Here is an 11,112-nt window from a genome sequence, read left to right as displayed (position 1 = left end):
CTTGGTGAGCCGAGCGGCGGCCACGTGGGAAACCTGCGGGGTTCGTGCGGCTGATTGGTGGGGCCATATGTTACCGCCGTTCCCTGTGCCCTTGGCAGTTGACACATTTTGATTCTTTGCAAGTCGATCCTGTGATCGGTGTCTACTTCGTGAGAGGTCATTTGGGGGCATCGATGGATTCGATGCTGTCGTGCTTGGCTCAATCACGCATATGAACCATGTTCAGTTCGGCACACTGATGGACACATGTTTTTAAGATTTTTTTTTTGATGAAACACATGTTTGTAAGATTACTAACGCAGCAAGAACAAAGTTGTGTTACACTGCTGTCCATGCGAACCCTCTACATTTTGCATTGCAGTGGCACCTGACATGTACGTAGTCATGTATAAGCAACAAAGATTGACAGATGCAAAGCCACCCGCCCTGCTGAAGTGCTGAACGCCGATGGGCGATGGCGCTGCTTTCTTCGGCGTTCGGCGGCGGCGAGGCTTTAGCTTCAGCTGGCGCTTTTGTCCTTCCTCTGCTTGATGAGCTTGAAGAGGCTGGGCATCACCTTCTTCTTCCTCTTGATGGCGAACGACGAGCGCTGGTTCCGGATCCCCGCCGCCGACGACACCGACGGCCGCCGCGCCCTCCCCCTCCGCATCATCGCCGACACCCTGGTCGACCGCCGTGGCGGCGGGTACGCGCACATCAGCCCCTCCCGCTCCGCCGCCGCGTCTAGGTCGTACAGCTCCTGCTCCAGCGCCTTCTGCTCGGCCCCCGCGCTCTCCTCCTCCGCCGCCGCCCCGGCCTCCCTGGCGCGCATCTCGGCGGCCGCGTGCTCGGCCGCCTCCGCGCGCGCCTCCAGCTCCTTCTCGCCGGCCTTGAGCGCCTGCACCCACGCCTGCGCCGCGGACACCTTCTTGTCCGCCACCACGCGGACCAGCGCCGCGCGCCCGCTCAGGTACTCGTACTCGAACCGCGAGATGGTTATGGTCCCCGAACCCTGCGACGCCCTCGCCGGCATCGTGCCCTCCACGGCCGCCTTCAGCTTCCTCATCGCCGCGGCCTCGGCCGCCTTCGCCGCCTCGAGCTCCCTCACGGACTGCTGGATACGTGCCCCGGTCACGGCGATCTCGGCGTTCGCGTTCGCGGTCTCGGCGCGCGCGCACCGTCGCTCGATCTCGGCCAGCTCCTCCTCTTTCCTCGACGCCTCTCTCTCGGCTTGCAGCTGCTGCAGTGCCGACGTGAGGTTGGAGACGATTGCCCTGGACCGCTCGCCGGTCGCCGTGAGGGCCTCCAACCGAGCCCTCGCCTTGAGCAACTTGGCGTTCAGCTGCTGCACCTGCGCGTCCGCCTTCTTCTCCTGCGCCTTGAGCCGGTTCACCTCCTCGGAGACTCGCATGATCTCGGTGCGCGCGCTGTCCATGGACATCATGAGCTGGAACCCCTCGGCCTTGATGCTCTCCAGCTCCTTCTTGGCCGCATCGAGCTCGGCCTCCGCAGCCTGCAGCAGCGCCTGGTCCTGCGTGGCCTCTTCCTTCTTCCGCCTCGCCTCATCGGCCGCCGCCGCGTCGTCGTTCTTGACATCGTTCCTCGCCATGGCGCGCACGAGCTCCATCTCGGACTGCAGGACCTCCACGTCGGCGTTCGTCGCGGCGAGCATCGCCTCCATGTCCCTCGCGCGGGCCACGTCCTTCCGCAGCGCCTCGATCTTGGCCCTGGTGGCCTCCATCTCCCCGGCGAACCGCTCCGCCTCGGCGCGCCGCTGGGCGTCGATCTCGCGGCGCTCGCGCTCGGCCTCGATGCTCGCGAGCTCCACCAGGACGTGCTCCTCGTTCGCCTCGTCCACCAGCCGCTTCATCTCGTCGGCCGAGCGCAGGTTGGACTGGATGTTGATCGCCGACGCCACGATGGCGCTCTCGGCCCTGGCCTTGGCCTCCGCCGCGGACTTCACCTCCAGCCGCAGCCTGCGCAGCTCCTGCTTGGCGCGGTCCAGCTCCCGCGCCACCTCCGCGTACTCAGCCGCGTCGCGCTCCTCCTGCGAGCTCGACGCGCCGGCGCCCTTCTTTCTTGCCCCTGCCGCCCGCATTGTCGGGAGCTCCGATCTCCTGGACGTCGCCCTGGCCTTGGCCTGCTCGATTTGGCGCTCCAGCTCCTTGGCCATGGCGCGCGCCCTCGACAGCTCGGACTCGGCGCCGGCTCTCTCCTTGTCCACGGCGGCCTTGCGTTCATTGAGCCCATCCATGCTGGATTTCGCGAGCTGCTTGATTTCTGGAGACAAATTCTGCAAGCACCGAGGTGTCCATGAATGCGAAACGCACTTCTGTTTTGAAAGACCGTATGAAATTCAATCGAGCAGTGCTCAACTACTATACTATTCAAAAGAACGATTCAGAGATAAGTTACCTCTTGTCGTAGAACATCCCTTGCCCTGAACTTCTCCAGCTTCCTCCCACTCCCACCGGTGCTTTCACCAAAGATGCTCCTTGTGACTCTCACTGAGCTACTCCTTCCCTGGACCTCATCCATGGCGGCCTCCAATCAGAAGCAGCAGAGGACGCAACCTAACAAGAGTCCAAGAAACAAAAACTGGACCTCACAAAGATTAAAAGGCACTGCTGGATTTATTGGTAGTGTTTGTTTGCTCTGAAGGAGAAACTTTTTTGTGTTGGCAATTAAACGAGGAACTCCGGGCATGTGCGGCTTGCAGCTCGGAAGCCTATCCTGCTTGGCAGGGCTCGGGGCACTCACTACCACACAGCACACTCGATCTCACTCTATCCACGGCGGCCTCCCTGTCTGTCGCTGCCCTCCTGCTCAGTCAGTTGACAGTTAGTAGCTCGTTTTGGTGGTTGGATACAAAGCTTTGTTAGTAGTACCACAAATGGGGGACCTTGACTGGATCTTTATCAACCACAGAATTTCTAGATGGTTGGTGTTGAACTACGTCGATGAGGCAGCTTGAATTTGTCGGTGCAGATTTGGACACGCGCGTCTTCAGTTGTGGTAGTTTTTTCAGGCTATTTCCCTTGCGAGTTCCGGTCAGGAGGCAGTAGATACATCTAACATTGTCACTCCTTTTTAGCCTAGAAATGCTCCATATCAGGTCAATCGGCTGCTTGGCATCTGATAAAACTAGCTGTTGTTCCTGCTGCAGGCCTATTCAGCAAGGTTTGAAGGAAAGACAGTTGATATGGTATTTAGCCAACTAAATGCTAGCTATAGCCCGCTAAACACCGTAACGATACTTCTACCGTTAAATGTCTTAGTTGGCAATTTAAAACCTTGCTATTCGAGGTCTTTTATGGTGCACAATATGACCATATACTACCATTCAAGAAGGACTCGTATATAAATATCGGACGGTTGAGATTTGTCTATACCACTGAAATATTGATCGGTAGTATGAGGTAGTATATGTAGGTAGTATAGGTAGTATAAGGGTAATAAAGGAAAGATATTATTGATACCCATTCATTTATATTATTTTTCTTTGTTTCTATTTCTCTTTTTCTTTCTTTTCTCGTTGACTTCTTCCATGTTGCATTCCCATCTTATGTGCTCGGCATCTAGGGTTTTCGGCCGGCGACTCTTTGCTCGCCGCCATGGAGGCGCCCCTGGGAGGAGAGCCGTTCTCGCCCCAAGGGCCGAAGCTCACCACCGAGAAGGGATCCCTAGCGGCCTTCTCGCTGCCGAAGCTCGCCACCGAGGAGGCGACACCTACGGCTGCGGCACGGGACGACGCATTCGTGTTCGTGGTGGCCACGGGCCCGCTGGGAGGTGGCGCGGCGGTGTTCGTGGTGCTGGTGCGAGCCAGCTCCGCCGCGCACCCGCGGCTCGCGTGCACGTTTTGCGCGAAGCCGGCCCTGAGCAGGGGCGGAGCCAGGATTTGATCATTAGAGGGCCAAACAGTGATTGAGGGGGGCCAACAGTCTTGCCGCAGATCATCGCTAAGGTGAGTTTCACATTTGCTAATGGTGCTATAGGAGCATTAGGGCGCCCCTGGCCCTGAGCCCGGGCGCGGCAGACCTCGAGGGAGCCTGCTTCTTCTCGACCGTGCCGGTGAGGAGCAGCGCGCTGGCCGACGGCGCTAGCGTCGCGCCGGAGGAGCTCTAATTCGCCGTGCCCGGGGGAGATGCTGTGCGAGGGCGGCAGCAGGGAGCTGGCCGTCTCCGTTCGCATCGACCGGTAGTGCGGACCTGAGCCTCCATTAGAAGATTACCAAATGATCCTCGAAACTGATCGCCAAGTAGTTTACTAAACTAGTAACAGATTTGCAACCTTTTGGATGATATCAAGTGAGATTAGCATCAGCTAGCTAGGAGATACTTTGTGTCAGTGTTTCATTCTGTATCTGCTGATCCTAATCCTGATCATTGTTTTGATTTGCTATTCGATCCTGAATCCTTCAATGCGTGATCACGGAAAGATCTGACACATGCCTACCTACATCACTACGCTGCGGCCACCCAACCAATCTCGCTACTGCACTTCTCGATCAGTAGGGATAAGCCAAAAAGCCTGCGTCGAGTCTTTTGCCTCGCACTGCTTTTGGGCAACCTGCAAAGCACGTTGGATCAATCAGACCTGTGCCATACGAAATCAATGAAGGGTCCAAATTTCAGATGGGTTTGAAACGACAGAGAAGTCATGGTATCACAAGGATCAACGACAGCCGATGATTTCTGGGCTTGCTTACTGCACTCGCCCATCATTCTTTTTTTTTAAAAAAAAAAACCCACCCAACGTGGCAACATAATACTCTGATGGCTCCTGAAACAGCCATACAGTTGTACGGACCCATCTAAGAAGAAAGAAAAACATATACTTTCATGGAGCAGCTGTCAGTGGATCAAGCGTCCACGGTTTGAATCAAAGCTCAAAGTAAATGAAAAGGGCGATTGTTGGTATTCATCCAGAAAAAGGAATAAGCAGTTGCTTCATACTAAGCTAGGTCCTTGCAGATCTGCCATACAGTATGTAAGGATCGTGGCTCAAGAAAGGGGGTTGAATTGGGACTTTTTTAAATTTCTATCAAGTCCTTAACCTAGACTAGTATTGCCCAATCTATAAATTTGAAACCTAGTCACTAGAGCATGCTAGCACAAGATCCTTAGGTAGGTAAACACACTATCATGATCATGTTGTCTAAAAGATATCACACTAGCAAGATCAAAACCTAAGTAAAAGATCACACTACCATACAAGTTGTCCTAGTCAAACTACAAGCAATCAAAGACAAGAGTAACAACAAAAGGATTTAATTGCTTGAAATAAAAGTAAGAGACACGAAACAACCGGATTTTTTCCCGTGGTATCGAGGAGTTGACGCTCCCCCCTAATCCACGTTGGAGCACCCACACAAGGGTATAGCTCCCTTGCTTCACCAAGGAGCAAGTGATCACTAAGAATGCTCTTTCCCCATCTCCGGAACGGCGAGCTTCACACCGTATACAATCTTCTTGTCTTGGGGCTCCCACAAACACCAAGAGCTCACCAAGAACCTCCCGATCACCAAGACCGGCTAGGTGCCGTCAAACACCAAGAGTAACAAGCTCCTAAGACTTCACTTGACCTACACTCAGTTGGCCCTAGCTCAAGCACACTTGCTACACTTGCAAAGGATGGATTCTTCAAGGTTGAAGCACAAACAAATTGCTAGATCTTCTCTTGTTTGCTCAAAGCACTTTCTCTTCTTCACAAGGGTGGCCTCAAGTATTCAGGGTGTCAAAAGCAACTGACATGAGCCATGAGGTGCCCTTATATAGAGTGGAAGGAGTTACATAGCTGTTGGAAGTCCACTGCAGAAAAACCGTGAGCACCGGAAGATCCGATGGGTGTCAGATTTGAGGCGTCGGTTCAACCGGTCTCTCTGTGTCCAAATTGTAGCCGTTGGGGTTCTGACACAGTATCCAGGGTTGCGTCATTGCACCGGTGCATGCTCCGTAGGGGCATCGGTTCAACCGGTGCTGAAGAGGTTCACTGATCAACTCAAACAAGCTCTCTGGAACATAGGACGCCTAATGCACCGGTGCTTTGATTCTGAATCGTCGGTTCAACCGGTGCTGAAGAGAAGTTGAAGTCCACCAAAACATGCTCTCTGGAACAAGGTACATCCAATGCACCGGTGCTTATCTTTTGACCGTCGGTTCAACCGGTGCTTATAGAGTTTTTGACTTGATTCCAGCTTGTATCCAGAGAAGATAGACCGACAGGGCATCGGTCCTTCCGCCAAGCATCGGATGCTCCGACGCTAGGGCACCGGTTCAACCGGTGCTGCTGTTTTTCTTTGTTTTCAGCTGAATTGACTTGGATTTGAATGTAACTTCGATTGTTTCTTCTTCCAAGTGTTGTGTTAACTTCTATTGACCATCTTGAACTGTTTTTGAGCGAGTGTGCAAGATTTCTAAGGCCAACTCAATTTTGATCAAGCTACTAACTCATGAACCCCTCTTAATAGTACGGTCAAGAACTAAAAACTATAAACCCTATCTAAATCAAGTGTCCTTCATCTCCTTGTGACACTTGAGACTAGAAGGATCCTTAATCTTTGAAATTGAGTCCTTGGCACGCATGGTTGTTCCGAATTGAGGGGTCTCTTTTCGCATTTCATATGAGACTAAATTAATCATTAATTTTTCCTTCAAAATACACGTTAGTCGCATACGGTTGTCATTAATCACCGAAACTTACCATTAACATCTATCGGCCTAGATGCACTTCAATCTCCCCCTTTTTGGTGATTGATGACAACACAAAGTAGAGATACACAAGATATGAAATTGAAAGCGATAAACAAGCATGCATTACTCGAAATAAAGCACATGTAGGGACATGTCAACACAGAGCATACACAAGATCCAAATAACATGTCCATACACAAAATCCATGAAGATCCAATCACGCCACAAACCACCAAGCTCCCCCTATCTCTATTCCCCCTATCTATCTCCCCCTTTGGCAACAAAGCACCAAAAAGAAAGGCGATCTAATCCTGAGCTGGAGAAGGCGGGGTCTTCCTGCCGGGTCCGGTGGAAAACTGAGCGGCAGATTCGTCGGCGTCGTCGTCCGTCCAGTCGTCGTCGACCGAAGAAGACTTCTGCTCGACTGGAGTCGTCGGAGCAGCAGAAGTAGCTGGAGTAGCGGTAGAAGCAGGCTCAGCGACGATCGTGGAGTCCGTCGGAGGAGCAGACGTGACGGGAGTCAGGTCTGGCTGAGTGGGGCGCACGACGGACGAACGGAGCACCTCAGGCTGTGAAGGTGACTCGAAAGTGAGAGACTGAGCCGAGGGGTGCTGGAGCTGGTGTAGGATCTGCTGCTGCCTACGAAACTCTACACGCTACTCGGCAGTCCAAACACTAGGCTGTGGAGCAGGAGCCGGAGCAGGAGTAGGAACAGGACTGGCAAACAACCCGGTCGGAAGAAAAGGTGACATCGGGAAGGATGCCAGGGGTGTCTGCACGAAACCGCCAACAGGTGGAGCAGGAGCTGTGGGGTCGAACTGGAGCTGCTGGGGTGTGGAAGCTGAGGCTCTGGCAGTCCAGTGTGACGGTATAGCTGACCGAAGCATCCCGAGAAGAATGTGAACATCTGCTGCTGAATCTGGGACTGCTGCTGTAGCTGTAGCCTCATGGCCTCCTGCTGCTGCCGGATCCCCTCAAGAACAAGTGTCTGGGCCTCCTGCTGGCGAGCCTGCTCGGCTTGCATGCTCAGCTGAGCTGCAGCAAATCTGTCCTGCTGGTCTGATAGCCGAGTAAGTATAGTTGCAAGAGAATCTGGCTGTGTGACCTGAGCAGTGGTAACTGGAGGAGCAGGAGCTCGTGCTGCACCGGAGGATCCTGCCTCATCGTCATGAGCACCTCGAGGAACAGTAACAGTGGGAATGAAATCCTCGTCATCCTCCGAGTCCTCTGAGTCTGTGATCAGGTAGTGTGGGAGCTGGGCCTCTGCTGCTGCTAGTGAAGCGTCCTCGGCTGCTGTCGGATCGTCTGCAACTCTGCCCTCAGCCAAGATACGCTCATCCAAAACCCGTTGTGCTCGGCGTTGGCCTCTCGAGCTACGTCGACCGTCTCGAGGAGTAGCAGGTGAGTAAAAACTGAAGTGCGTCCTCGACTACTCTAGCTCATCCATATGCTCATTCTGACTGAGCTGAGCAAGAATCCAGCAGATCCAATGAGCAAAAGGGTGGCGACGGTGAACTGTCATCCCATCCAGAATCACATCCTCTAGCTCGCAGATAAAGAAGTCGACTAGGTCAAAGTCATGACCTGTCATGATGTACAATAAGAGCCACTGCTGCAGAGCTATAATCCCCTCGTTGTATCCAATCCGGAACAACAGACTCTTTCTCAGAGCTAGGTGGATAGAGTGTGCCACGTGAGTCAGCCTGTCTGGAGTCCTCGGTGTGCCAGGCAGGAAGGGCTGCTGAAAGAGAACACTGATCTCCTCGTCAGATGGTACGTGAGACTCATGAGGACGACGAGGAGGCACCGTGCTGCCATAAGCCTGATAGTGCATGAAGTGTGGCTCCTCGGCAATCTGAACTCCAAGGAGGGTAGCCAGTCGAGCTCGGGTCAAACGATAGTGCCTCTCCTGGAACATGAAATCAATAAACTGTCGGTCCTCCTCAATAAACAGAGTGGCGTAGAAGACTCGAACCCACTCTCGAATGTATCTGGACCTCTCACTGAGTAGAGCAGCCAATCCAACATATCTCTCGAAGAGAGGTAGCACTGGAGTCCCACCTGCTGCAACACGCATAGCCACCCAGTGGAGCATCTTGTGCTCACTGATCTTGATATCCAACTGGCAGTAGGTGTGGTAAAAAGACTCCAACGTCTCTCTGCTCGGGAAACCACTGCTCCGGGGTGACATATCTCAGTCTCTTGACCCTAGGTCCTGGAATACCCCTGAGATCAAATAGCTCAACCTCGGGCAGCTCCTCACCACTGTACTGACCTCCTGTCTGAGTCTGACTGTCGGTGTGCTGCTGCTGAGCATGACCTGCTCCCCTCTGAGTGCCACCACCTCGAGTCCGTGGACGTGAGCCGGACTCAGGTGTGGTCTGAGCTATCTGAGTACGTCCTGAGCGACGTAACTGCTGCTGTGGCTCCCCCGAGTCTGAGGATCCCTGATCTGAAGTGATCCCTGCCTGTCTGCAGCATCGGCAACTGCCTCTGCCTGCTCTCGCTCGCGGTCCTCACGGGTGCGCTTCTTCTTCTTCTGCACAACCATTTTACCCTTGCCCTTCTTGTCACCAGCCATCTGACCTAGAAGCATGACATGGAGTGATATGAGCCTAAAAACACGAAAGCTAGTGGATATACGTCGAAATACCACACTAAGGGATTTGCAGGATCAAGAAGGGGTGTGTGCGTATATGTGCATGTGTGCAAAGGATGATGTATCAATGGAATTTCACAACGCCGAAGAGTGTATAGGCCATACCCTTGCAAATCAGAGAAGAATCCGAAGAAAAACCTAAAAGGCAATTCCTCGAACACCTTGAGGGCGCCCAAGCAAAGGGTGTAGAGGATGGAATAGATCCCTGGCTGCGGCACGAGGAGGGCAAAGGAGTAGTGGAGCGCGCGTGCGGAGGTGAGGAGGGTGCTGCGGCGGCGCTGGGGATTGTAGATGGCAGCGGCGCGCGGAGCTCAGGCGGCGCAGGGCGGCGCAGTCGTGGCGCGGGCGCAGGCGCGGCGCGTGAGCGGGCGCTGGCGTGGCGTGGCGCGGCGGCACAGAGCTCAGGCGGCGGCGGAGGCGCTAGCGGGCGGCCGTGCAGAGGAGCGGCGGCGGCGGCGCGGCGTACGGGCGAAGACACGGGTGCGGGGGCGGCAGTTTTGCGAGGAAGAAGAAAGGATAGAGACTGACTCGCGGGGCCCACGGAAAGGTTATGTGTAACAGGACGTGCAGGCCCACCAACCCTAAAGCACCGGAAGGTCCGATGGTTTGGTGAAAAATGCATCGGTGTATCTACCGGTGTAATATTGACCAGATCTGATTGAGAAGAAAACGTGGTCAACAGGGGCACCGGAAGAACCGCTACTGATGCATCGGAGCATCCGACGGGCGTTGGTGCAATGGCAGGAGTAAAGTCCAGAGACTCTTGCAAGGGCCTTTAGTCCACGCAGTAGCACCGGTTGAACCGATGCTGATGCGTCGGTTCATCCGCCAACCATCGGAAGCACCGGTGGCCATCGGTGTAATGGTCGGAGGTTGTTCCAGAGGCGATGCAGAAACCGAGCCACGAAGACTTTAAGCACCGGTTGAACCGATGCAGAGAAAAACCAGGCGTCGGTTTAACCGGTGGTTAAGGAAAATTTCTACTGAACTACAAACTCTACTTCTGATCCAAATTTCCAAAACCAAGGCCATAAACACTCAATTTGGACCATTTTCGAGAGACAACCTCACCCCTCAAACACTCATACTAAGTGCTCGCAAGCTTTTATATAAACATAGGCAAATTAAGATCCAAGCGAGATTTAAACACAAAAACCAAATGTATGAGCCACTTTGCCTATGGACTTAGAGATAGAAACTTGAAGTTCGATAGGACGTGACTCAATAGGCATGAAAGCGCAACATTGATCTTATCACTCTTGTAGAGATGATATATCATATTTAGCATGAATATCTTTCTCGAAGTGTGATTTGCTCCCTTGTGATGCTACTAACGTGATGCAATGCCAATGCAAAGCGAGAAATTAAACATTGATGCATTCTATATGACAAGCACATGCATTGCAAGAATTTAAATCTATCTTGTCAAGTTTGAACCCTTGGCAAGCTTCTTCATGATGAACCATTCTTCATGCCATGAGCGAAACAAAGACCACCGGCTCATGCAAGACCCATGTTCATCACTATCTTGACAAGGTTAGACAAGCCCCTAACACATGTACATATGAAATGCATCAATATGACAAGGCATTTAGATGACGTTAGAAGCATCTAGAATGTTAAGCTCACTTCGCAACCTACAAAAGGTGCTCTCATCTAAAGGTTTGGTGAAGATATTCGCCAATTGATCTTCGGAACGAACACCACAAAGTAGTATATCATTCCTTGCCACATGATCTCTTAGAAAGTGATGGCGAATATCTATGTGCTTGGTGCAAGAGT

At 53.1% G+C, this 11,112-nt stretch overlaps 1 protein-coding gene across 1 annotated transcript; it reads right to left on the bottom strand.

The window, feature by feature from the left end:
* Nucleotides 1–247: 247 nt before the first annotated feature.
* Nucleotides 248–2,832, bottom strand: LOC120675322 (protein PLASTID MOVEMENT IMPAIRED 2-like). Its single transcript, XM_039956505.1, has 2 exons — nt 2,395–2,832; nt 248–2,272 (listed from the first exon to the last, which is right to left on the bottom strand). The coding sequence occupies exons 1-2, from the start codon at nt 2,515–2,517 to the stop codon at nt 500–502; spliced, it is 1,896 nt and encodes a 631-aa protein (XP_039812439.1). The 5' UTR covers nt 2,518–2,832; the 3' UTR covers nt 248–499.
* Between the last annotated feature and the right edge of the window lie 8,280 nt (nt 2,833–11,112).

This window comes from Panicum virgatum, chromosome 5N, assembly GCF_016808335.1.
Source record: "Panicum virgatum strain AP13 chromosome 5N, P.virgatum_v5, whole genome shotgun sequence".
Taxonomy (NCBI): Eukaryota; Viridiplantae; Streptophyta; class Magnoliopsida; order Poales; family Poaceae; genus Panicum; species Panicum virgatum.
This window is presented reverse-complemented; position numbering and strand designations above follow the sequence as displayed.

Coding starts and splice junctions, on each gene's coding strand:
- LOC120675322 (XM_039956505.1), bottom strand. CDS start 2,517: ATGGATGAGGTCCAGGGAAGGAGTAGCTCAGTGAGAGTCACAAGGAGC. Junction 2,273..2,394: donor GGGATGTTCTACGACAAGAG/GTAACTTATCTC, acceptor CGGTGCTTGCAG/AATTTGTCTCCAGAAATCAA.